The sequence below is a fragment of the Mya arenaria genome, chromosome 13, assembly GCF_026914265.1.
Source record: "Mya arenaria isolate MELC-2E11 chromosome 13, ASM2691426v1".
Lineage (NCBI taxonomy): Eukaryota > Metazoa > Mollusca > Bivalvia > Myida > Myidae > Mya > Mya arenaria.
Genome location: NC_069134.1, coordinates 66,049,254 through 66,075,944, shown reverse-complemented (window position 1 = coordinate 66,075,944; position 26,691 = coordinate 66,049,254). Strand labels below are relative to the sequence as shown.

The 26,691-nt window shown below is 36.7% G+C and overlaps 2 protein-coding genes across 2 annotated transcripts in view; one reads left to right on the top strand and one right to left on the bottom strand.

The window, feature by feature from the left end:
- Positions 1–15,931, bottom strand: part of LOC128214146 (tetratricopeptide repeat protein 39B-like) — a 31,593-nt gene extending 15,662 nt beyond the window's left edge. The window contains exons 1-9 of the mRNA XM_052920435.1: positions 15,887–15,931; positions 13,174–13,205; positions 5,420–5,545; positions 4,419–4,494; positions 3,540–3,672; positions 2,688–2,820; positions 2,195–2,294; positions 1,184–1,249; positions 598–709 (exon numbers count right to left, since the gene is read on the bottom strand). Of these exons, the coding sequence (XP_052776395.1) occupies positions 598–709; positions 1,184–1,249; positions 2,195–2,294; positions 2,688–2,820; positions 3,540–3,672; positions 4,419–4,494; positions 5,420–5,545; positions 13,174–13,205; positions 15,887–15,931 (823 nt within the window). The remainder of the gene's footprint in view (positions 1–597; positions 710–1,183; positions 1,250–2,194; positions 2,295–2,687; positions 2,821–3,539; positions 3,673–4,418; positions 4,495–5,419; positions 5,546–13,173; positions 13,206–15,886) is intronic.
- Positions 15,932–15,983: 52 nt separating this feature from the next.
- LOC128215601 (F-box/WD repeat-containing protein 9-like) lies at positions 15,984–26,525 on the top strand. Its single transcript, XM_052922320.1, has 9 exons — positions 15,984–16,142; positions 17,478–17,844; positions 18,250–18,389; positions 19,976–20,104; positions 20,872–20,987; positions 21,604–21,841; positions 22,391–22,510; positions 23,881–24,039; positions 24,512–26,525. The coding sequence occupies exons 2-9, from the start codon at positions 17,481–17,483 to the stop codon at positions 24,593–24,595; spliced, it is 1,350 nt and encodes a 449-aa protein (XP_052778280.1). The 5' UTR covers positions 15,984–16,142; positions 17,478–17,480; the 3' UTR covers positions 24,596–26,525.
- Positions 26,526–26,691: the final 166 nt, after the last annotated feature.

Below are 26,691 nucleotides of genomic sequence, written 5' to 3'. Positions count from 1 at the left end.
TGGGTAATTCAGCATTCACACATAGTTTAAAGCCATTTGCCTCAACACTTGACATTTTCTGTCAAATTCTTATTGTACAAGTTTTTCACTGCCCGACATAATGTGCCCTTCTTTCCCTTAGCACCCTGACCCTTTTCTGCAGCACCCTGTCCTTTATTAGCTAGAACCCTATCATTGAGCATCAGCTATCAAGACAAGAGTCTTTCTGCCCTTTGCCACTCCCACAATGTCTTAAATCAGTTTTTCAAATTTCCGTTTTCCAAGTGACACATGTATGTCCCTTTTGATAGCTACAGCCCTTGATTTATACCTAGATCATAGCTGACGACGGTGTGATATCCTATGAGGATGACGTATGCTAGCTACACCCCTGGATTAATATCTAAATCATAGCTGACAACAGTGTGATATCCTATGAAGATGGCACATGCTAACTACAGCCCTTGATTCATACCTAGAACATAGCGAACAACAGTGTGATATGCTATGAGGATGACGTATGCTTGCTACAGCGCTTGATTCATACATAGATCATAGATGACAACGGTGTGACATGCTATGATATGATGTATGCTAGTTTTACCCCTGGATTTATACCTAGAACATAGCTGACGACGGTGTGATATGCTATGAGGATGATTGAACACAGCGGTCCTCTAAGACTTGTAAACAGGTCACTGCCGTGCTCCAGTTCACTCAAACCCAGTTGCTGAAATGAATTTAGCAATGGAAAATAATGTGAATTCTTTAGGGCCATTTCAGTAAAACATATAACCCACAGGGGGAAGGCAATTATTTTCATAGTATCTGGGTGGGTGTCTTTATCGTTAATTTAGACCCCAAAAGGGTAAATTTGCTTCTACAGGAGGGTGGTATAATTTAGAAGTGCCTTCCCCCCATGGGTTATATATTTAAAAGTAATAGCCATTATTACATTTATATACTAAATGCTTGAGTTATTCTGATCCATCACAGAGTTCACTGGACTTGTCAAACTTAATGTCCCTATTAGAATGGCATATTATACAGTGACAAGCAGACTCGGTTTTTTTTGTCAGCTGATTTTGTAATCCATAATATTAATTCAATCAAACTACAACATAAAAAAAAAATTAAACCCAAGTATCTTATAGCATTAATCAAATTGTCACAAGATACCAAAAAAATAATAAAATATAATCACCTTGTTCCCTGAGAATCCAACGAATTCCAATAATTTCAAGACTTTACCCGGCAGTAGTGAGATCATCTGTGATAAGAAAATGTCAACAGTTTTACATTTATAGCTCCTGGTTTACAGGCTTTTAAGTCGGTGGGGAATTAATTTTTTACTTCTAAAGTCATGAAAAAATTGCCTTTCAGTAGGTTGGTATGTACGCTACAATCAAACATTGTCAGTTTAAGCTCTATCATAAGAATTCATACAGAGTATTTTATATATTTCTTGTCAACAAAAACTATATTCAGTGTTTTGACCAACGGGAAGGCAGTATTTCTGAAATTTGCCGTTAGCACCAGAGGCTGGACCAGTAGACAAATTATAATCTCAACCACTAAGCTGAATAAAGGGTTATAAGAATGTGATTACCAAATGAATAGCCTGAGCATCTGTGATGATCGAGACCATTTGGCAATAGGCATATGCATACTACTAACCTTTGGTTGTCCAGTTAGCGCAGTGGTTAGCGCACTCGGTCCTCACCGAGACGACCCGGGTTCAATTCCCTGCCTGGGCGCATGTGAGTCTGACAAGAGGTTTTTCTCTGGGTACTCTTGTTTTCCCCAAAACAAAACACTAACCTTTTACCATTACTTATTTACTGGTTGAAAAAAAATTTGATTGAAAAATATATAGTTGAAACATGCAGAAACATATACAAGACAGTATAGATGATTGAAATACAATTATAAACCCAAGAGCGGTTTTCACTAATTTCTTGACTATGCATTTGAGAGGTTAACATAGACTCAGAAAAGTGGGTTTTAAAATGTTATAAATATCTTCTATATAAGCATTTTTAATTGAAAAAGTGCAAATTATTGTGAAATATGTTATTTTAAATATATTGAGCATTTTTTACTATTACCGGTATTTCCCACAAAAAGGCAATTTTATGATAAAATTAAAATTTGAAATTTGGAGTCTCAAAATCAGACTCAAGACATTAATGAATATGGGGCCTGGGCTACTAACCAGGTTAAACGAGCCAACTCCCATTTTCACACCGCTCTCAAAGTGATGCTTCTGGCTCTCTGACTCCCAGCGCCTGTTGGCAAGGATCTTCGCACAGTCCCTTAAACATCAGACATAATTGAAATGTCATATTCAGTTAACGCCTTAACTTCAGGTCAATACATTATTTATTTGTCCTGTAAGTGGATTAGAATACTGCAAAGTAAAGATGTTTTATTACAATGAAAAATTTAATTTTAATTTTGCCTCAGATAATAGCTAAATCTAGTCGACAGATATAAGAAGTTTCTTGGTATGTTCTAGCTGACTTAAAGATGTTGCCCTAGGTCATTAACTTTGATTAACAGGGTCAATTAATCATTATATTTTTGCTTTTGCACATTGGCAACGACACCAAGGCCACTATAAAGACTTTGATGATACTTTTTAATCCAACTGTTTTCATTGAAAAATGAAGAAGCTCGGAAACTAATAAGCCAGTATAGTATAATACTTGTAGACTTTGTAACATTCTCGTATTTTGAGTCCGCCCTTCACAAAGCTGATGAGATTCTCATCCTGAATGAACGTAAGAAGGGCTCGTATCAGCAGACATTCTGCGTAGCACAGCTCAGCATGGATCTCCTCTGAATTTAACAAATATATAATATAAATATAATATCCGTTTTATTGTCCCGTAAGAAATTAAACTCCTACATGAATTCACCTACTATGAGATGATAGAATTATTTCTGAACAATGCAGGTAATTTTATCACATTTTGAAATTGCTTTCTAACCAAATGTCTGAAAAGCCAACAAATCAATTTATAAATAGACAAGGCCCTCAATTTACACTTTTTGGGGTCCTAGTTCCTTCATCAACACAATATCTGTTTTTCCCAAAAGTTCCATCTACAGGATAACCACTTTCAAACAAAATTATTCCAAAAATGTTCATTGAATTTGAATACATAGAAACATGTGAGTTAAACTTGAAGAGTATCAGTATTGAATTATTTTGATCAAAGGTACACCAGAAGAATAATAAAGATTTTAGACAATCTGTAGTTTTGAAACTTCCCTTGCTGGCTGCTGCCCCTATGCCCAAAGATTTTTAACATTTAGGAAACATGAAAAATACAAACCTGTTCCATAATTTACATAAATTTCTTAAGAAGAATATTGATTACACCAAAGGGATGGTACACAGTGATTACTGTTGTTAAAAAAACTTAATTTTGTAGCCATGGCATCATTTTATTTTGGAACAAGGCAAGCATTCAAAATACATTGTATTTCGTTATTTAAACTCTGTTATACTCAGCTTTCATTACAAGATTTAAGAATCAAACTTATTTTCCTACCATTGGTCAGTTCATTGTAGGAGTTTTTGCTGGCCTCACGACTGAAGGAACCGAATAGGCCAACTTTCCGTCGCTGCTTGTTACACACGATCAGCGACTTCTTTATGGCCTGGATCGCTGTTTCTATGTCATTCTAGGAAACAAAACATAGAAAAGTAAAAGTTTGGAAATAAATAGTTCAACGAAGCAATCATTACAAAAAGGGCGCACTTATTGGATGCGAACAGTCAAAAATGAAGGGGTGAGAATGGTGCAAAGCAAAAATCCCTGATAAATGCTCTGAGGTCAAGAGGCCCAATTTATGCCCCTTTGCAAGTCCTTGGCAGTGCCTTGGTGGGGGTCACACTGGCAAGCCCACTATAAGCTCTGCCGTTTGAAACATTAATTTTAAAACCCCAAGATTTAAACACATGACTGTGTACTAGTTGTTGAGAATTTTAAAAACAAGGAGATGCTAAAAAGACGAGAAAATCCCAGAAATTCCATGAATATGTGGAAGATTCTATACTCTGATAAAGGGATATAACTTTACAGAATTTGAACATGTGTTGCAGGACTAGCTACACATATGCCTATCAGTGATCCAGCCAGGATTTGAAAAGGGCATGGAGGAGTTTTGAAAAGGACAAGCTACATGAGCCGCGTAGCCTACTGTCACAGGTAACATGAACTCAGTATGAAGTTAACATCTGGCTCTCATATTGACAATTGACACTGATGGTGTACTATGTGATCCTAATGACAACACCACAAGGCTATGACAACACCCCAGTTTTGTCTTCAAAAACTGATAGCAGTTGTTTAGCAAATGTATTCTTTCTTTGGTGAATAATTTTAAGTTTTATTGGGCATTGATGATTTCTGTACACTGTAACTTACCATATCAAACGTCATGACTGCCTGTATATATAGTATGGTGCCATACCCCAGCGCATGGTACATACTCCAGTCTATACTGTAAAAGGAAATTTAAAGTGAATACGTTCAAACTTAAACATTTTAAAGATATTATTTAATCTTCAGCAACTAAAATTATTTGAATTTAGTGTTTACAAATCTATTCAGTCTTGTTTGCAATGAACAAACAGGCTGCAGTGACGTCTGCTTGGATTTAGGCACTTTTTCTTTAGCTTTATTTATTGTAAGATTTTAATGCACAAGCATTTTAATAAAAAGCTCCTTTTTTCTCCTGTATGTATCTATACATACTGATATTCTTAAGGATGGACCCAAATGATGATGATGATGACGACGACAATAAAGATGATGATGATGATGATGATGATGATGATGATGATGATGATGATGATGATGATGATGATGATGATGATGATGATGATGATGATGATGAGGAGGAGGAGGAGGAGGAGGAGGAGGAAGATGATGATGATGAAGAAGATGATGATGATGATGATGATGATGATGATGATGATGATGATGATGATGATGATGATGATGATGATGACGACTATGATGATGATAAAGATGAAGAAGAAGATGATGATGATGATGATGATGATGATGATGATGATGATGATGATGATGATGATGATGAAGACGACGACGAAGACGATAAAGATGATGATGAAGAAGATGGAGAAGAAGATGATGATGACATTGATGATAATGACATCTTAATCTGATGGGTGTGACCGTGTCACTTTAATTGGGGTGTCATCAACCGGCAATAAATAAGACAGTCGAATACAGTACGTTGAATATTCCTGATTCTGACTCTATTCTTTCTGAATTTCTTATAGCCTTGCCTATAAGACGGGCCCCCCTACTTTAAGGTTAAAAATCAGGACCCAATTTCCCCGTCTTATAGTCGAGGAAATACAGTAGTCATTAAATTACTACAAATCAAACCATGTACATACTGCGGTTCCATTCTGTTCTTTGCCAGTGAAAACTGGTTATTAAGGAACATCTTGAGAGCTGCATGACAATCCAGGATACAGGAGTTGAAGTCTGTGGGGGACAGTGCATCGTCCGGTGGCCGGGATCTGAAACAGATATCTTCCATTTAAATGCAGCAAGCCACTAGGACTCTACATTTTAAATACCTCTTATGGTGTTCAGACATGTGTATTCACTATGAACATGACCAGTGACAGATGTTCACAGCTCACTAAACACTGCAATTACAGCCTGATACAATACGGGTGCATCCCCCTTTCCCCCAGCATACAAAATACCTACCCCTATAATGCATGTCAACTAACATTAAACTGTTTTGCAAGTCTGCGTCCAAATATTGTAAAAAAATAAGTGTCTGCGTACCACAAAATAATAATTGTGTTCCACATGTAAATGTGTTTATGATTTTCGTACAAGCCCTGATGTCACCTGACAAGTTGAAGATTGTAGATACGAATGTAGGAATGAAAAGTTTCCAAATGTATGATAGCGATTGTTTACTTAAAGTTTCATTTACCACTTCTCCAGTGTGAAATTATTTTTAAATGTTATAAGCATCCCAGATTTCTAAAAAGTGGCATAGACAGGGTTGCATTACGTTTCTGTAACAGGATTCTGACTGCTGAATTTTTAAACGCTTTAAGCTAAATTTATATTTGTTTTGCGCAAACTATATAGCAGTAATCAAACTGTGTTAGATCATTGGAGTTATTAGTTATTTTTTCATACCCATATTATTAAACAACACTTTTGGCTCATAAATCTTCTATTGAAACACCTGAATACCACATAACAAATTAGGGTGGTGGTGTTCAGACGCACGCTATATACATTACCCATGCATGTGTCCATTCACTATGACGCATGCTTATGTTCCTTAAACTGTGAAATGGGCACACAACATTGTCCTATTGATTATCATAAACATGTACAGAATTTGTAATTATCAGGAGAATATCAGGATTATTAAGTGAGAGCTATCTGCACCCCCAGAAAACATCCATTAATAAAACACTGTACATTTGTCAATTGATTTATCCCCAGAAATATGGTTATTCCCCATGTAAGGCATACTTATTTGGCATTGATAAAATGACTGAAATACTAACATATGGCATCTATTGCAAAATCCTAATGTATATTGTAGAAACATATAATTGCGTTCTGTTGTATGACACAATCCTACCTTTTATCATTATTCTTAACACTTGTTTCAGGGTTTTCTCCCATACTTTTTTCCAAAGTCTCTTCAGAATCTATTTCATCAATTATATCTACAGAATTGTCCTCTTGAGTTTTTTCTAAAGTATCTTCCATTGTGTTTATTTATAATCATCTATTTTTTCACTTCCATATAAAACTACACGCAAATCACTATTGAACACATCGCTGACTTCAATAACTTTTTCTTCTTTATTCCCGTCAACCGCTCAGTATAAGTACCGTATTATATCATGCATAGGACGCACTTTTTTACCCCCAATTCACGCCTTAAAAATTGCCTGCGTCCTTTCTATGCTATTAGAATTTCATCTGTTGTTTTCCAAGTCCATTTCAGGTCGAAAATATCGGACCGGGGAAGAACGCGGTAATAGTAAGTATCTGTACTGCGTCACCGAAGAGAACAACTAACATAGGTAAAATCACGCAAGTTAACACACGCAGAAATATATTGAATGTTTACTTTAAAATGATTTATTGAGAAATAAATTGAAAAAAAAAACACGAGTGTTTACTTTTTTATAAAAGGGACGCTACTCACAAAAACTCGATGTGAGTGCACTTTAACTGGATTGAGTTATAACGGCAACGGAAATCGGGAAAGGAGGTAAATATCAATTAATCGTTGTTTATGATTTTAATGTTTCGATATTTTACAAAACATTTTGTTGTATGTTACTGTTTTAAAAAATTGATAAATGAATGTGCATAACGCAAAGTAGCATTATTGTCACTATCAAATCTTTTCAAATGTGTGAAGGTGTGAAAAAACCCGCTGTCTGTTATTAGAAAAACATCAATAGAACAAACTATTGTGATGGTAATATCTTATGGTTGTTTGTTCGCACTTTACCCGATGTGCCTTCCGCTGTCAAGGCTAATTACTGACACTTAATTATGCCGACATGCTTTAATCCGCACAGCGACAAGCCTTATCAAAACAACCATCAGTTTTAACAATACACAGTTTTGTTGCGATTGCAACGGTTGCAACGGTTGACTGTCATTCAGAAGGCATGTCGAGACTATTGCAACGGTTGCAACGGTTGACTGTCAGTCGGGACTATTACGGCATTTGTATAAGTCTTATAATATGCGTAAATGTTCTCAAAATGTCAAGACATATATCATTGTTGTGTACGCTAAATTACCAAAATATGACAATAATTATCAAAATATACAAGACAGTTACCAAAATATGCCTTATATACAATTTTTTGTTTGTTTTTTACTTCAATATATATGTTATAAATACTTGACCAACCTCAATTTTTCGGCTCCGATTTTGATATTTTTCCGCTGCGTCCTATCTTATATATTAAGGGTTTTTACCCGTTTTCTCAACTATTTTTTTGCCTGCGTCCTATCTATGCTAGCGTCCTATACATGATATAATACGGTAACTTCATCTACTGAATTATTTTACTCCGTTATTGCATGATAATGAGAAACAGATTTTTCTAGAAATTGTGAACTGAATATTTGTTGAAACTAATATGATATTAATGACAAAATAGCATGGCCTGCTTAAAGGCAAAAAGAGTAATGTTTTACAACTATATAAAAAAAACAGATGTCACTATAATGTATTGAATTATTCTAAATCATTAATGCCATTTACGTTTTTGCTGAGTCATCTGACAAACATATCTTTATCTCCAGTATATAATGATTCATAGAACAGATTGTAAGTCCAGCAGCCATCTAAAAATTCATTGACACAAATAGCGTATGTTGATATACAAAAAGATAATTACGAAAAATACACAGATAGAGTAATTAAGACGTTATAAACATCATAATCCCAACAGTCCAGTTTCGGAAGTTAACTATACCCAATAATTAGACTGCATTCAGTGCCATAAATATTTGAAAAGCAATATCGAAGACAAACATGAATACTTCAGATCATATGATAAAAACCAATATGTTCTCATTTTCCAAAAAAGTCCAAATATTGAGTGGCCATGAGATCCTCTCGGATTCTATACTATATCATAATCGATGCCCTGAAAACAGGCAGGCTTTATGCCAGAATTTCTCTGGGGAATTTCTATATTTAGAAGCTAATGTAATTAATCCTTTGATGTCATTAAAGAAATGGTGTCAACATTAATAGCACTTATTGATTTGGTGCACATGTAAGGAGATGGAACCTTTGAAATAATATTTTATTTAAATAATTATCATTATATCATAATACACAAGGTGTTACTTAGTATAGTAAAATTTCACTATAAATTTGTTCCCGCAAAAAGAATTGTTTCAACCTGTTTCACAGCACATGAAGGCGGCAAAAATTTATACGAACTTCTTAAGAGAATTTATACGGAATAAAGAAAAGTAACATGAGTAATACTGATAATGACCAGCTCTGTGTTTCAGTAATGAGAACTGACAGGAACCGTACCAGTAGTTGACATTCGGTGAAGGTCAAAATGGAGTGAGAAAAGGAAGTGTTTTGTCGAAAAGTTGAAAAAGTTTTTGTTTGACTTAATCTGTCTGCACATTGCCCAAGTATTAGCACCACACCTTCCTGGTTTAAATGTCAACCATTCACTCTAGTGGTATCAGTGTCCACCTGGCCCTCTAGTGGTTTAAATGTCCATGTGGCCCTCTCGTGGTATAAATGTCCACGTGGCCCTCTAGTGGTACAAATGTCCATGTGGCCCTCTAGTGGTACAAATGTCCATGTGGCACTCTAGTGGTATCAGTGTCCACCTGACCCTCTCGTGGTTTAAATGTCCATGTGGCCCTCTCGTGGTATAAATGTCCATGTGGCCCTCTCGTGGTATAAATGTCCATGTGGCCCTCTAGTGGTACAAATGTCCATGTGGCCCTCTCGTGGTACAAATGTCCATGTGGCCCTCTCGTGGTACAAATGTCCATGTGGCCCTCTCGTGGTACAAATGTCCATGTGGCCCTCTCGTGGTACAAATGTCCATGTGGCCCTCTCGTGGTACAAATGTCCATGTGGCCCTCTCGTGGTACAAATGTCCATGTGGCCCTCTCGTGGTACAAATGTCCATGTGGCCCTCTAGTGGTACAAATGTCCATGTGGCCCTCTCGTGGTACAAATGTCCATGTGGCCCTCTAGTGGTACAAATGTCCATGTGGCCCTCTCGTGGTACAAATGTCCATGTGGCCCTCTAGTGGTACAAATGTCCATGTGGCCCTCTCGTGGTACAAATGTCCATGTGGCCCTCTCGTGGTACAAATGTCCATGTGGCCCTCTCGTGGTACAAATGTCCATGTGGCCCTCTCGTGGTACAAATGTCCATGTGGCCCTCTCGTGGTACAAATGTCCATGTGGCCCTCTCGTGGTACAAATGTCCATGTGGCCCTCTCGTGGTACAAATGTCCATGTGGCCCTCTCGTGGTACAAATGTCCATGTGGCCCTCTCGTGGTACAAATGTCCATGTGGCCCTCTAGTGGTACAAATGTCCATGTGGCCCTCTAGTGGTACAAATGTCCATGTGGCCCTCTAGTGGTACAAATGTCCATGTGGCCCTCTAGTGGTACAAATGTCCATGTGGCCCTCTCGTGGTACAAATGTCCATGTGGCCCTCTCGTGGTACAAATGTCCATGTGGCCCTCTCGTGGTACAAATGTCCATGTGGCCCTCTCGTGGTACAAATGTCCATGTGGCCCTCTCGTGGTACAAATGTCCATGTGGCCCTCTCGTGGTACAAATGTCCATGTGGCCCTCTCGTGGTACAAATGTCCATGTGGCCCTCTCGTGGTACAAATGTCCATGTGGCCCTCTCGTGGTACAAATGTCCATGTGGCCCTCTCGTGGTACAAATGTCCATGTGGCCCTCTAGTGGTACAAATGTCCATGTGGCCCTCTAGTGGTTTAAGTGTCCACCTGGTTCTCAAGTGGAATTAGTGTCCACCTGGACCTCCAATGGTTTAAATGTCCATCTGGTTCCCTAGTGGTATAAGTGTCCACCTGGCCCTCTAGTGGTTTAAATGTCCACCTGACCCTCTAGTGGTATTAGTGTCAATCTGACCCTCTAGTGGTATCAGTGTCCACCTGGCCCTCTAGTGGTATCAGTGTCCACCTGGCCCTCTAGTGGTATCAGTGTCAATCTGACCCTCTAGTGGTATCAGTGTCCATCTGACCCTCTATTGGATCAGTGTCCACCTGGCCCTCTAGTGGTATCAGTGTCCACCTGACCCTCTAGTGGTATCAGTGTCAATCTGACCCTCTAGTGGTATCAGTGTCCACCTGGCCCTCTAGTGGTATCAGTGTCCACCTGGCCCTCTCGTGGTATAAATGTCAATCTGCCCCTCTAGTGGTATCAGTGTCCACTTGACCCTCTAGTGGTATCAGTGTCAATCTGACCCTCTAGTGGTATCAGTGTCAATATGACCCTCTAGTGGTATCAGTGTCCACCTGACCCTCTAGTGGTATCAGTGTCCACCTGGCCCTCTAGTGGTATCAGTGTCAATCTGACCCTCTAGTGGTATCAGTGTCCACCTGGCCCTCTAGTGGTATCAGTGTCCACCTGGCCCTCTAGTGGTATCAGTGTCCACCTGGCCCTCTAGTGGTATCAGTGTCCACCTGGCCCTCTAGTGGTATCAGTGTCCACCTGGCCCTCTAGTGGTATCAGTGTCAATCTGACCCTCTAGTGGTATCAGTGTCCACTTGGCCCTCTAGTGGTATCAGTGTCAATCTGACCCTCTAGTGGTATCAGTGTCCACCTGGCCCTCTAGTGGTATCAGTGTCCACCTGGCCCTCTAGTGGTATCAGTGTCCACCTGGCCCTCTAGTGGTATACATGTCCATGTGACCCTCTAGTGGTATCAGTTTCCACGTGACCCTCTAGGTTTAACAGTTTTCACCTGGCCCTCTAGTGGTATCAGTGTCCATCTGGCCATGAAGTGGTAGAAGTGTCCATCTGACCATCTAGTGGTATAAGTGTCCATCTGGCCCTCTAGTGGTATAAGTGTCCACCTGTCCATCCAGTGGTATAAGTATCCACCTGGCCCTCCAGTGGTTTAAGTGTCCACCTGACCCTCTAGTGGTATACATGTCCATCTGGCCCTCTAGTGGTATACTTGTCCACCTGGCCCTCTAGAGGTATAAGTGTCCACTTGGCCCTCTAGTGGTATACATGTCCACTTGGCACGCTAGTGGTATCAGTGTCCATCTAGCCATGAAGTGGTAGAAGTGTCCATCTGACCATCAAGTGGTATAAGTGTCAATCTGGCCCTCTAGTGGTATATGTGTCCACCTGGCCCTCTAGTGGTATAAGTGTCCATCTGTCCATCCAGTGGTATAAGTATCCACCTGGCCCTCCAGTGGTTTAAGTGTTCACCTGGCCCTCTAGTGGTATACATGTCCACCTGGCCCTCTAGTGGTATACTTGTCCACCTGGCCCTCTAGAGGTATAAGTGTCCACTTGGCCCTCTAGTGGTATACATGTTCACTTGGCATGCTAGTGGTATAAATGGTTAACTGGCTCTCCAGTGGTATCAGTGTCCACCTGGCCCTCTGGTTGTATCAGTGTCCACCTGGCCCTCTGGTTGTACCAGTGTCCACCTGGCCCACTAGTGGTATAAATGTCCACCTTGCCCTTTAGTGGTATCAATGTCCACCTGACCCTGTAGTGGTATAAGTATCCACCTGGCCCTCAAGTGGTATAAATGTCCATGAGACCCACAAGTGGTATCAATGTCTGCCTGGTCCTCTAGTGGTATCTGTGTTCACCTGGCCCTCTGGTTGTATCAGTGTCCACCTGGCCCTCTGGTTGTATCAGTGTCCACCTGGCCCTCTGGTTGTACCAGTGTCCACCTGGCCCTTCAGTGGTATAAATGGTCAACTGGCTCTCCAGTGGTATCAGTGTCCACCTGGCCCTCTGGTTGTATCAGTGTCCACCTGGCCCTCTGGTCGTACAAGTGTCCACCTGGCCCACTAGTGGTATAAATGTCCACCTTGCCCTTTAGTGGTATCAATGTCCACCTGACCCTGTAGTGGTATAAGTATCCACCTGGTCCTCAAGTGGTATAAATGTCCATGAGACCCACAAGTGGTATCAATGTCTGCCTGGTCCTCTAGTGGTATCTGTGTTCACCTCGCCCTCTAACCTGGAAATTTTAACCCACCAAGGGCCGTTTTTGAGGATGGCTGATTAAAAACTTAACAAATACCGACAAAGGTCATCCATGAGCACAATGGTTACTTCCAAGAACAAAAACTTGATCACTTGTGCCTATTTATAAAAGCATTCAATACTCATCCAAAGCTTTTAGTACCAACTATTGTGGATTGCATTAATTTCACAAGTCAATCAGATCACAAACTCACATTCTAGCTACCAAAATAATATTTAATTGATGTTTCAGGTGATAATATGTAACTCAAAAAATCATGAAATGGTGTCATACTTGTAAAACTCATGAAACTGGACAAAACGCTGAAATGGCAAAAAAGGACCTTACGATATTGAAAAAATCTACGCTTTAAATGAATTACAAAACTACTCACATCTGCAGTTGGTCAACAGCATCCTCAAAAGCCTGAAAATAATGAAAAGAAAATCCTAATTTATTTATTCATAATACTGGGCATGCATGTTTGAGCCATGATTGAATGTCAATGAACTGATAATTTCCACTCAAAACATTAAGTTATATGTAAAGGATAATTGTTTGCTTCCGAGTAAGATCACATAACATTACACCGAGTGGGCACCAATGGCTACATTTTACGAGTGTTGTTACTAAGCCTCAGAGAAATATGTACTCGCGAGGTGAAATAAATTGCTATTTTAAACAAACATATTATTTCCCAATATAAGTCTAAGACTATAGGAAAATTCCGCTAAACGCCACAAGCTATCTTTAACCGCAAACAATAAATACTATATAATTATACCAGTGGTCGAAATTAACACAAGCCCGCAAGCCCTGCACTGGTAAAATGACTTCCGGGCTTGCTCAAATTCTGAATTTTATATAGCAGGGCTTGTTCAAAAATTTGATGCCTAGCAATAGTATAGGATTTCGGGCTTGTTCATCCAAAAGTCTAATTTCAATGACTGTTATACACTACGTTGTATTCAATATATTATTTATTCACATTCACACAAGTTTAACAAGGGCATTTGAAATTTATGGCGAATAAGATGAAAACATTTTTACAAATTATTATAGAAATAAACACAGTGTACGATATGCTTATATCGTGGGGTATAGTGAAAAATTGATCATTAAAAATACAACGTCCGCATTAAGAAAAAATTGCAACCTTTAAAGCAATTGCAATATATCAAGGGTTTGGGCCTAGCGGTTTTAGACAAGAAGACATTTGACATTGGAAAATTATGTATGGAAAAGCATAGAACACTTCAAACAGAAACAGCTGAAAATTAATGAAAAGTACCAATTGGGACTTTTATCTTGAATCGAGCTGGTTACAAAATGCGCTCTGCACATCACAATATGGTCAACCTTTGTGTGCAGTTTTTTTTCAAAATCATTCCAGAGGTTTGGAGGTAAAAGGAAATATAGTCTTATTATAATGATACAACCTTTAACTTTTTAGTGTGACCTTGACCTTGAATCAAGTTAGATGTAACATGCACTCTGCACATTGTCTCAATATGGTGAACATTTGTGGCCAGTAATATTTCAAAATCCTTCAACTGAGTCTGGTTAATTAGTTATGGAGCAGCCAGGAAATATAGTCTTTCAAACCTGGTTGAAGGGCCACCTGCTTTAATAAGGCCACCTGCTTTACCTGGCCACTCCAAATTTGGCCAACTACCTAACGCTGCAGCGGTTATTAGTTTTTGGCAACACGAAGCCATATAAACACAAATTAGCAGCCACTAAACCCATGTCACTGACACTTCCGCTAAGAATTGCTTATTAAATACACAGCTTTAATTACTGAGTTAAGTTTACAGCAAAAGACGACAACCTTAAAATTTGTATCATCCATTCAAAGTGCATATTACATCTCACAGAGGTTTATTCTGCAGGGCTTTTTATATAGTACCCACGGGTCCGACTATCGGACCCATTCCCAAAGCAAAATATAATATATTTTTCCCAATCTTCAGAAAAAAATCCCAATCAAAAATATACAAAAAATTATAAAAAATATATATTTTTTTTTTTTTAGAAAGTCTTTTACCTGTACTGGTTCATTTTCAAAATCCTGATCAACTATGTAATGTTAAGTTTCTTTGATAATTGAACTGAGAAATCATTGATTTTCATTACATTCAGAGATCAGTATGAAATATTATCTGTCATGATTTATTGCAATACATATTTACACCCCAAGGATTGATATTTTTTAAGTCTTTTAAAGGGAAAATAAACTAATATTAAATCATTCATAAGTCGTAGGAGACTAGACAGCTTTTTCTTTAAACTGTAAAATTTCCCAATTTCGGCATTTTTATGATGCAAAATTTCCCAAAACGTCTATGGGCTTTTTCCCAAAATGGGCAGAAAAAGCCCTGACTCCTTGAGAAATCATGTTTTTAAAATGAGCCAATGTTTTGACACAATTAATGAATAGACACTGGAAAAAAACATTCTTAATTACAAATTTAACAAAAAAAATAACCGGCCAAGAACACAAGTTATTATTCATTCACAGGTTGCATTGTCACTTGAAGGGATGAAAAGAGTTACGATCGGTATTCATTTCAATTTTAATTTCGAAAGTGCACAGTTTTCTATTTTTTCTGAACGAATATTTACATTGCATTTTAGTGTGATTTTCTCTTTAATTTTGATTATGGATGAAAGTATGACAAAAAGCAATTGTTTGACTCTGACTCTGTGTCATATGTAATAATTTATTAGAAAACAGTCCTAGTGCTTGAAGTGTTGCCAAGGAATTTAACTGTGGTCAGTGTGGACAGACACAAGTCAATTTCTTGCTTAAGAAAGTTAATTCCCAAAGTGTAGACATTAAATTGTGGAGTATGACAGCAATGGTAACAAGTGCCTTGCAAATTGTCCCAATATGGTAAACATTATGTCTCCATATTTATTTACATAAAAACACTTAAAGGCAACAGTGATTAAATTCAATCTCAATAACAGTAAATAAATAAATTAAAAAATATATGTTTGTAAAAAAAATGAATATTTGAAAGTTTCCGGTTTGTTCGACGAACAATGGTTGTACATATTTCATTTCATAGTCTGTTTCGTTTGGAAAAGTAATCGATAACAACCTCTTCATGATCGCTGTCATCTGTTTGTTTTGTTGAAGTCGCCATCTTAACGGTGAGTGAAAAAATGATTTTGCGTGAAAATTGCAAATAACTGATTTTGTTTACTTTGTGGTGACTCATATTCCTTAACTGGATTCAAAAATCATTTCTAAATTTAAATGTTCTTGGTTCTGCAAATTAGTCATCGGTTGCAATTTGGTTCTATTAAAACCAATCAAATTATTCATTAGAAAAAGACATCTGCAGATGACAAGAGGTATGTCGTTCACATTTGTCATTTATTTTTTGTTCATTCATTCTGAGTACATTTTGAATCTTCCCTAGTTTTTTCTCTCAAAACAGTTATTGTATGATATCTTTATCCTTTAAGATATCCTTTAGTGAAAAAACAGCTGATTGTCGTTTTATACGTCTTTGCGTGTGAAAGTGCCGCCTTTTTAACAATTCACATTCTAGTCCACCTGTACTGTAGTGCTAGTCTAAAATAATAGATGTGTTATACGGGATTCTTCCAATCCCTAACATGAAGGATTTGCTATATCAAAAATCGTAAAAAAAATCAATGTACAATTATTTGGACTCTCAGTAGGGCGAGTGCACTATTTGACTTTTTTACACATAAAGTGCATATCTCTCGGATTAAATGGTAAGCTGGGTTTGGTCCAGATAAGTATTAGGGAAATCTTTACACCTAAATGGCACTAATTGCAGTCTTTTGACGATTTTTTTACTTTGGCAGACTTGAGAGAGATACATAAGAAATGCTACAATAATAAAAATTATCCCTGATCACTCGAGTCATTATTGACTAGCAATACATATTTTAACCACAATAATGCGTGATAAAGAAACTTTTTTAACATTTGGACATTCATTATGTTCGCCTGTCACCTTCACAAAAATTGTCAAAGACTCTGAAGAAGCAGCTGTTTACATAAATGTATATGGCCTTTACACATATTTAAGTTTATAAAAGGTTGTCTGATTAGGGCAGTGTTTGGCACTCTTGCTTCTCACCTAGGCTAAGTTCATATCCCAGTCTGAGCGAAGTTAAGATTTATTGTCACCAAGTCCAACAAGTAGGTTCCCTATGGATACTCTTTTTAAAGCTGTGTGCAGTGTCATTGGTTAAAACTATATGGACAGTGCATTAAAAAATTATTTATTCATAGGAGGCACAATTTTTTACTAGTAATTTAAGGAATACACTATGTCTAAGGACAGTTTTCTGACAACGTGACTATTGTATCACATCAAATTTTCCATATACATGTACATGCATCCACCTGGACGCAGAATGTCCAGTGATAATATCCTCTAATGATATATATCTATGGATGGCTTTTGATTTGTAATTCTAAAATGCTCCTGAAAATTAAATAACAGGTTGATCTGTCTGAGTATCATTCGTCAGCTGTAGTTCTATCTTTTTTTGCAAACCAAACTCTTTGAAATTTGAAAACAAAATAATTAAATAAGGGGATGCAGCAATTAAATACTGCAATGAAATATCCTCTGTAATTCATTTCTCAAGCTTTGGTTTATTACATTTATGAATTCACTTTTGTATTACTCTTTTATCTTTAAACAGACCATGAAAGAAGGAGACAGTTTATGCGATTCTGTGTCTGTTGAATACAACATTACCAAGAAAATGGAACAGCTGAACAGCAGTGATCATACAAGTGCAGAGGAGAAAACGGATGTCAGAAAACCTGAACAAATAGAAGAAAGTGACGGAGATGTTCTGATTAATCCAGATCCAGATGAATTTGAACTGAATCTGACCGACTTGCCAGAGGAAATTCTAATACACATTGCCTCATTCGTCGAATCCCGAGTGATCATCTCAGCGCTGTACGGAACCTGTAGGCTGTTCTATGCCTTATTCTCCGATGAACGGTACTGGAAGACGAGAATCGCACAGACGTTCCATAAGTCTTACCCTATTTTTGAAAGTGAGTTATAACAAAGCAGAGATCAAGCTAGACTTACAGATGTTGAAAAATCTCAATCAACACAATTTTCCTGGTGAAATAATAGAAAAAAATCTCACTTAGCTTAAAATAGGGAGAAAATTTACAGTTTTTTGGGACTTCTTCTCCAAAGTCTCCCACTAGCAAACACCTCATTGGCCGAGGGCTAATAACAGTGTTGCTTTTGTATGAGTCATAAATACAACATCACCGTGAGACAATCAGGCGGACCGGGTTGTCTTTACATCTGATCAGCAGGCAGGTTAACCCCTACCTCATTTCAAAATATTCTTAATTGTCTGCCAATGGGTATTTCACTGAAAAATTTCTTGGCGTTTTAGACTCTAATTTGTACACATATTTATGTTGAACATTTTTTCGCTGCAGCTAAGGGTTTCAACTGGCGTAGAGCATGTATGGAACGAGAAGAGCTTCACGATTTGTGGTCCAACCCTGGCAAAAACTTCGACCACTTCATAGTCAATCAGGGATTCTTTGCTGCAGTAGATGTGGTGCACTTAATGAAGGTAAGTTGATGTGCTGTTACTAATATAGGTTAGACTGGTTGTAATGAGCACTAAATGATGCAGGGTTCGAATTTAGACTCGCATACTCGCAAAATGCGAGCGACATTTGGAAATTGCGAGTGACTTTTATTCAAGCTCGCAAAATTCTGCGAGTGGCTTTTTCTAGACCACAAAATGTTAAAAGGAAAGTAGAATAAACATGAACTTAATTCCGCTATGTAGTCGAGTGTAAACAGCCTATTAGTAGCATGTTTACACTACCGGTATAAAGAAGACAGTACGGAGTCACGCTCTAGTAGGTTTTCAAAAATAGAACAAATACGGAAAAGGCTGAGTTTTATCTCGAATCTTTCCGGGATGCTCCGAGGCGTGCATAATACAAAGTAAATACGAATGACGTAATCACCTAGCTCAATCATTGGCTAAATTTAGCGCTTTTGCGCACTATATGTAAACCCCATCATCCTGTCAAAATGAATAGACTTCGTTGATCGATATATTTCATGGTCCAAAGTATCCACGCTACATTTACTGTTGCTTTTTTATTTTAAATTTATTATTTTATTGTTTTTAATACTTATAGACTTAATGAAATCTGTAGCGTGCTTGTCGAATGGGTATTAAATTACCCGATGGCGAGGGTAAATATACAAAGTGAACAATGTCAAATTATTGGACAGCTTTGTTATCAAAAAGCTGCCAGCATCAGACGAGTCTTTCCATACCCCCCAAATAGAATAAGCCATCAACAAGTTCTAGTAGTCGAGTCACTCAAGATTGATACTTTTTAATATTCATAATATGTCTTAGGTGTTAATTTCTACTTTAATTAGACAATATTATAAGGGAATAAAGCAAATAATAAAATTGCAAGTTGATTTGTCATTTCGCGAGTTGCCTCAAAATGCACTCGCAAAATTTTGCGAGTGTTCCTTAAAGTTAAATTCGAAGCCTGTGATGGTAAGTTGTTAAATGCTCAATAAGAGTTTGTGTGTAAGAAGCTGTAAGATAGGTTATAAGAAAACCAAAAGGAGATACACAGTGGAAGATTTGATTTTAAGACAGCTCTGTTACCTGAAAGTATCCCCATCTAGCCCTTTCCTGCTCAGAAACCAGTATAATGCATGTCCATTTAAATGGATTTTAAAAATTCTGATATTTCATCAATGTTTAAATAAAGTATTTGTGATCCTGTGATCACACTAATCACCTCTGCGTACACTGAAGGTTTTTTGTTGTCAACATGAACATTGAATCTGTTATTTATCAAAAACAAAACCCCTTAAGCTAGAGATAAACCAATGATAAAGTATTGTCGAATTATTGGTCATTTGATCAAAAAATATAATACAACATTTAAGACATTGATGTAAAATACATGTTGTTTAATTGTACAGCAGTTTAAATGTAAATGCAGTTCTTACCTGATTCATACCATTTTAAGAACTACTATGAAGTTTTAATTTGATTACATTATTGATCATCATTGAAGAAAGCTTGTCTGATTATTTCTGATGATCGATCATAAGGTAGGACTGATATTCGCTCCCAGTAACCGTTAGCAATAATGGTAATCTTATATCCAGGAAGGCCGTTACCTGGTGACAGGTTCACGAGACAGATACATGAACATCCTGGATCTCAGCAAACATTCCACTGAGGCTCAACAACAGAGTGATGATTTCACCGTCTTCCATGACGATAAAACTCATAAGGTAAAGGAACTGTTGTAGTAATCAGAGATAAAACGATGAACAAGTATTGTTAGAATTTATAGATCGTACGATTTTTATTTCGTTCTATTTTGAAATATATGGTAATTGCCAGGAGTAAAATCATATGACAGTCGAGCCCCATTGGCTCGAACTCCCAGGCAGGGACCGGCAAAATACCTTGAGCCTCAGAAAATTTTACCCAAGGCCTAAAAAAAAAATACATTTGGTTCGGGTTACCCGACCCTACCTACGGAATAGGCGCCGACCCTAATGTTTTTATAGTCAGTTTGAAAAAAAAAATGAAAAAAAAAAAAAAAATGTTTTTCTTTTTTTCTTTTGCTTTTCAATATGTAGTTTAAAACCTTAATTGCTTATATAGAAGATAACTTTAACACCATTCTCCAATGTTGAAAATGACATTCTTATATAAAACCTAATAAAAAAATAAATAAATAGAAAAAAAGCCTACCTACCCTACCTATTTTTGAAAAGGATGTAACCCTAACCAAACGATTTTTTTTTAGGCCCAAGCGAAATCGTCTACCTTCAGTGTAAAGAAATCAGTCCTTTACATCTAGTTTGAGCCATCAAGGAATTTGAGCCAAGCCAATTCGAGCCAACAGGTTTTGAAAGTATATGAAATTAAATATAAAAAAGTTTGATTTAAGTTCACATGATGTATGTTGTTCAAATAGTTCTTTTTGTTAAAAGATCAATAAATGAAAACAAACAACTGATGAATGTAATCTTCATGAATTACAATGCAGGGATGGGTGTGGTCGATGGCGTCACAGGGAGATTCACTGGTGACAGGGTCATGGGACACGTACATCCGCATGTGGGACACGGGGGATGGAAACGTTGCGCTGACCTATGACAAAAAGTAATTAAAACAGTTCATGAATATGCTAGCTTCAGAAAGCTCATGTTGTTTTCCTTCTAATAATGACACAGCTATGATAGCAATTGTTCTATAAGGGTAAAACTAAAGGTAAGATTACTTATGTCACAATGTCATGTAACATAAGCTCTATGCAACTTTTTGCTCTATTCAGCTTTTTAGCAATGGACATACTTATCTAAAATTTATTTTTAAAATATACCATGTACATAAATGATTACAAAAACTATTTACCATTCCTGTGTAATAACCAGTACTATCAATGACAAATCTGAGTGGGGATTGAACCCCAGTGTCATATACACTAGCCACTTGACCACTGCCACGAATTCTGTAATGGTCAATAATCTGGAATTTTGTTTAGTGATTTAAAATAAGTAAAGAGTATACAGTTTAAATTTGAACATGGATCATTTTAATCAAAAATATATGGCTGATTTCAATAGTATCTTAAGCAAAAATACATTTTCAAATTAATATTAGGTATTACAATGATAGAAATTACTCAATAAATCATTGCACAGAATAAATTACAAAAACAATGTATTTATACTATTAGTAGTAAATTTGTCTTAAATATATTTCCTTTGTTTTTCAGGTTGAAAACACCTGTCCTTGGCCTCTATTATGAACCCAACTTCATAGCCGCTGGGGGTTTCGACAAGCGTCTCCACATGTTTGATCCTCGAAGCCCGGACGAACCAATGCGAAAGTGCTACCACACCCATCCTCTTCTGTGTGTCACTGGGGATGATAAGTACATTATCTCAGGCAGTGAAGACAAGGTCATCTCTATATATGACAGAACTGCGGGGAAAAAGTATAAACAGATTAAGGTATCGGGTTTTTTTTTAGGTTTGAAGCATTGTTGCCAAATTATTAATTCTCAAAATAATATTGTTTTGACTTAGGGCTATTCATTTCAAACATATAACCCCTGGGGGAAAGCGCTTTTAAAATATACCACCCCCCTTCAGAAGCAAATTTACCCTTGTGGGGTCCAAATTAGAGAAAAAAGACACCCACCTATATGCTATTTAAATAATTGCCTTCCCCCTGTGGGTTATATGTTTAACTGGAATAACCGTTAGTGTTGAATTAAGTTTTGGCATTGTAGTATTTTGGAATAAGTATTTTTTTCACTGCAGACAGATAGATCTTTAAATCATGTGTTTTCACAAATTGACATTGTAGTTTTACTTTATAAGCAGAGGATATTACATGTATTTACTTGCAATAGATACTTAAAGCATGCATTTTTTCATTTTTCTACTTTTATGTCAGAAATATAGATTATGAAATTATTTCATAATTGCGACATCATTTATGATATAAAGACTTTTTATCAAACAAGTGTCAATTCATATGAATATTTTTGTGACCAGATGGAGAGTATGGTGTTAAGCCTAAGTTATGGTGGTGGCCAGCTATGGGTCGGAGATAAACAGGGAAACCTGCGTGTGCTCGATGCCAGAGATGCTCTCTTTGATGAGAATAACATTCAGGTAAGGCCAAATAAAAAAATAGGTCCATTTCAGGTTACCCGACCTACCCTATTTTTTCCCGCCGACCCTAACCTATTTTTCCCTGAAAAAAAAAAGTGATTTAGTTTGTGCTTGTGTGGCAGGTATAATTTCAATTCTTGCACTATATTTTCTTGTCAGATACAAATGTGTCAGATACTGACTTTCAGATTAATATGTCAGACTTAAGTGTGCAATTTTGGCAATAAAACCTGCATGTTACTTGTTCTTCAAACCTGAACCCCCAGGTCCTCTTGACAGCATTGAGGTTTCCTTGGCTGATGGCTTACATGGTAAATTTGCTGTCCCACTCTCCATGTAATTGTGTAACAGGCAGGTTAGCATACTACAGAGGGTGATTGAGAGCCAAAGGGTGCATAAAGAAAAGTAAAACCGTTCCTAGAAAGTCTTTATTAATAGCAGAGTGGTGTACCATAACTTAGTTGAAATCCAACCATCATTGTCAAAGTATTTAACCAGACATATAAAGAACGTTTCCTTTGAAGCACGGAATATGTTAAAAAACTGCTGAAAACCCTGAAAATTGATGTCTTTAATTAAATACTAGTTTAATTGTTACAGTCTGAGTCAACTGAAATCAATAAAAAAAATAAAAAAAAAAAAAAAAATGAAATAAATATTCTAACCTACCTACCCTATTTTTTTTTGGCAGCGTTACCTGAAAGGCACCTATTTTTTTATTTGGCCTAACAAACATGTATTGCGCTATGGTTTATATGCATGAATTAACTCTGTAGCACATTTTATCAGTGGTCGGGATTAGCACTAGCCACCAATCCCTACACTGTTAAAATGTTTTCTGGGCTTGCTCAAATTCTCGATTTAAAATAGCAGGGCTTTTCAAAAAAAAAATAAGAATAGAATTCGGGCTTGTTCATACAAACGTCTAATTTCAACTGACTGTATGATCATGAAACTTATTAATAATTTAAGTGTTGTTACCAAAAAAGAAGTTTATATATTATTTGTTTTTTATAGCCTTTGTATTGTCATTGTTCTTACCTTGACGATGGCTTTATTCACATGAAACTGGGTACAAATGTTACCAAGACAATACTCACGTTTGTAGCAATGCCCATAAGTATTTCTTTGATAATTGTTGATTTATTCCCCTTTATTGACTCCAAACAAATAATTGCATGGGATTGAACTACTATTTTAAAGTGTAGTTCTGTATCATAATAAGTTTTGAATAAAACCTAATTAGCACTGATTTTAACTTGTTTTTAAACTTTCATTCAAAACTTTATTATATTTGTATAATATTATTCTTATTCATTGATATATATTTTTATAATAATATGTTAAAAATTATATTTAATATTTTTCAGACCATAGATGTAGGTCACTCCGGCAAACTGACGGGATTGATCCACACAGATGGGGGCGTGTTCACGTGCTGTTCTGACTCCAAGGTCAAGGTCATAGAGCCATGTCTGGATGCAGACGTCATCACTACCCTCAATGCACATTCCGGGGAAGTGGCAGGGGTAAGTTGGAATGTCGGGTTTATTCTACCAGCTATTTAGTCTGTTTTTTCTTTAAGAATAAAGCAGAGGTTTTGTTATTGCTATTGCATAATACCACGGCAAGGATATGCAAAAACTTCAGGCATGACAGAAAAAATCCACAATCATTGTAAAATAAGTTTAAACTAATGAGGCATGAATTTTATAGATCTTAACATTAATTTCACAAGATAACATTACACACTTATGAATGTTTTCCCATCAATGTTAAAATACCTAAAACTTACTTTAAATTTTAATTTTAATGGAAACTTATATTGGCTCATACTTGAAAAGTGATTTGATCTTATCGTAACAAATCTTGGCTACATTGTTACTGGGCATTATATCTCGATTGATCTCAACAGCCAACTAATAATTAAGTCTTGTTTGCAATGTAAACTGTATGATCATTTGGTTCAAGTGTTAATGAAAGTGTTTTGTCTGTTCGCAGATCAGCTACAATAATGGTGTTTTGGCGAGTGCCGGGGCTGACATTACTGTTGGAGTATGGCTACCAAAAACCAGGGCATTCTGAAATGCTTGGAGTGAAATCTTGTCTATTGTTAAAGTTTATATAGTCATTTGTGACTTCAGGACACTGTAGTATTAGTGTTGTTGTTACCATAGTATGTTCTGCAAAGTACTGCTTTCCACAAAATATCAACAGCAATTAACAAAATGTATGGATAATCTGATCCAAGACTAGTATTGTGCGCTTCACATGCTGTAGAACCAAATGTTTTGCATACATTCCATATCCCTGGGCCGAGGGATAATCCTCTGGAATTTGCACATACTAGATCAGATGATAACACTGAATATATGGAAGGTGGATTTTCATTGGTTGTTTTATTTTTAGATGTATCCAAATCGGCTGAATTTCAATTTATATGGTAAATCTGAACGGATTTCATGTTACAAAAAAAATTGCATAAAAATGTGTTGTTTACAAGTATTTGTGGTGCTCTTGTCTCGTTTGTTTGCATACTGTGATAGTTCATTCAATATGTTCACTATGCACATACGCCAAGATGTATACTACCTGTTATGTATTATTTTCATCTTTGTTTCATCCGGATTTATTTAAGAAAAACGGTTGCGTTATTGTCATAGCCGCGTGTTGTTATTGGTATAGTAGTTGGTGTCATTTTTCTAAAACCTTGGCCCAGGGCTGCCGTTGAAGGAAGTTTGGAAGTATATTACTCCCTAGAAATGAGTTAAAACTTCTAAAATGGATTCCTTGGAAGTACAAAAACTTCTATAATTTTGAAGAAAACTTCCAAAGTTGAAAGCTTGGAAGTTCAAAATATCAAAACTGTCAATATTACTTTTATGGTCACAATTTCAATAAATCTTGAAATAAAATGAATTATTTCAATATAAATCTGTGAATTTGGCAAGTTATAGTTGCAAATAGTTTTATTTTTAACAAACAATTTGAAAAATAGTGGAAAAAAGTATTGTATTCAAGAAACTTCCACATTTCAGTTTAAACCTTACAATAATGATGGACAGGAAGTTCATAATTTACTTTCAAATTCTGAATGGAAGCCCTGTTGGCCATAACTATTAAACAGTTGAAGAAATAAAGCAACTTTCTACACATATTGCCAGAGACAATACGTTCATATATGGATAACAAGGCGCATAACTCTGGCCTTGATAACTGTAAATTTGTGCCCCTTCGACATAAGGAAAAACAACGGACGAGCATTGTTGCTTCTGTTGTTCTCTTGTTTTTTTTTAATGCATTGTTGAAATTGTTTGTATTGAATTGTCATGTTTAGAGCGTCAAAATCCTGTTTGCCTTTGCAGTTGATTGAATTGAAAATCAAATTAGTTCTTCATTAATTGTGTCGCTGGCGTCATGGTTGATGTTTTGTTTTTCAGTTTGTGCGTGTGTTCAATGTATATTAATGTGATCTGATAAATACGAAACACAATTTTGCTCTTACTATTAATTATGAACTACGCTTAGCAATTTTAACCAACAGATCGACCAAGAATACTCAATTGTGCAAGAAAATCAGGATATAAAACATAATCTGATTGTAGAATCTGCAACAGTTGTTGTCTTCGGCATTGTCATCGTCATCATCACACTTTCATCATCACACTTTCGTTTCATATCTTTAAAATTTTTATGCACATTGATGGCTGGTCATGGTCAGTAAATAGGCCTTATTGGTTTTGGGGTCAGTAGGTCAAGGTCATGTTGACAGACGACAGATCCGATTAGCGGAATTCTAGTTAATCAATTAATTTCATTATATGCGACTTTATTCACTGTGGTAATTCTTGAAACCTTACTGATATTAAGAATGGATGTTTTGATGTGATTAAATATGAAACCTGCAACATATGTTCTTGACTTTATTGAATCTGATACCTCTCTGCGACTATATTCATTGTGTATTATATAAACAAATACATATAACATACAGATATTTGGATCAGATTAAATCTCAAAACTGCAACATGTTTTCTTGTTGTCTTGAAAGAACGTCCAGGAACATGTTGAACTTGCTGGACTCTTTTTATCTCACTTGAGAACAATCACTATTTTGGAGGAGCCATTCATAATCGGTGACATTAACGGTCAAATGCAGTGGTCCACTTTAGGTTTACTTC

Bases quoted from the DNA above. Each gene is read 5' to 3' on its own strand.
- LOC128215601 (XM_052922320.1), top strand. From the start codon at position 17,481: ATGAAAGAAGGAGACAGTTTATGCGATTCTGTGTCTGTTGAATACAAC. The intron at 17,845-18,249 runs GTGAGTTATAAC...TTTTCGCTGCAG, and splicing joins GTCTTACCCTATTTTTGAAA to CTAAGGGTTTCAACTGGCGT. The intron at 20,988-21,603 runs GTAATTAAAACA...TTTGTTTTTCAG, and splicing joins GCGCTGACCTATGACAAAAA to GTTGAAAACACCTGTCCTTG.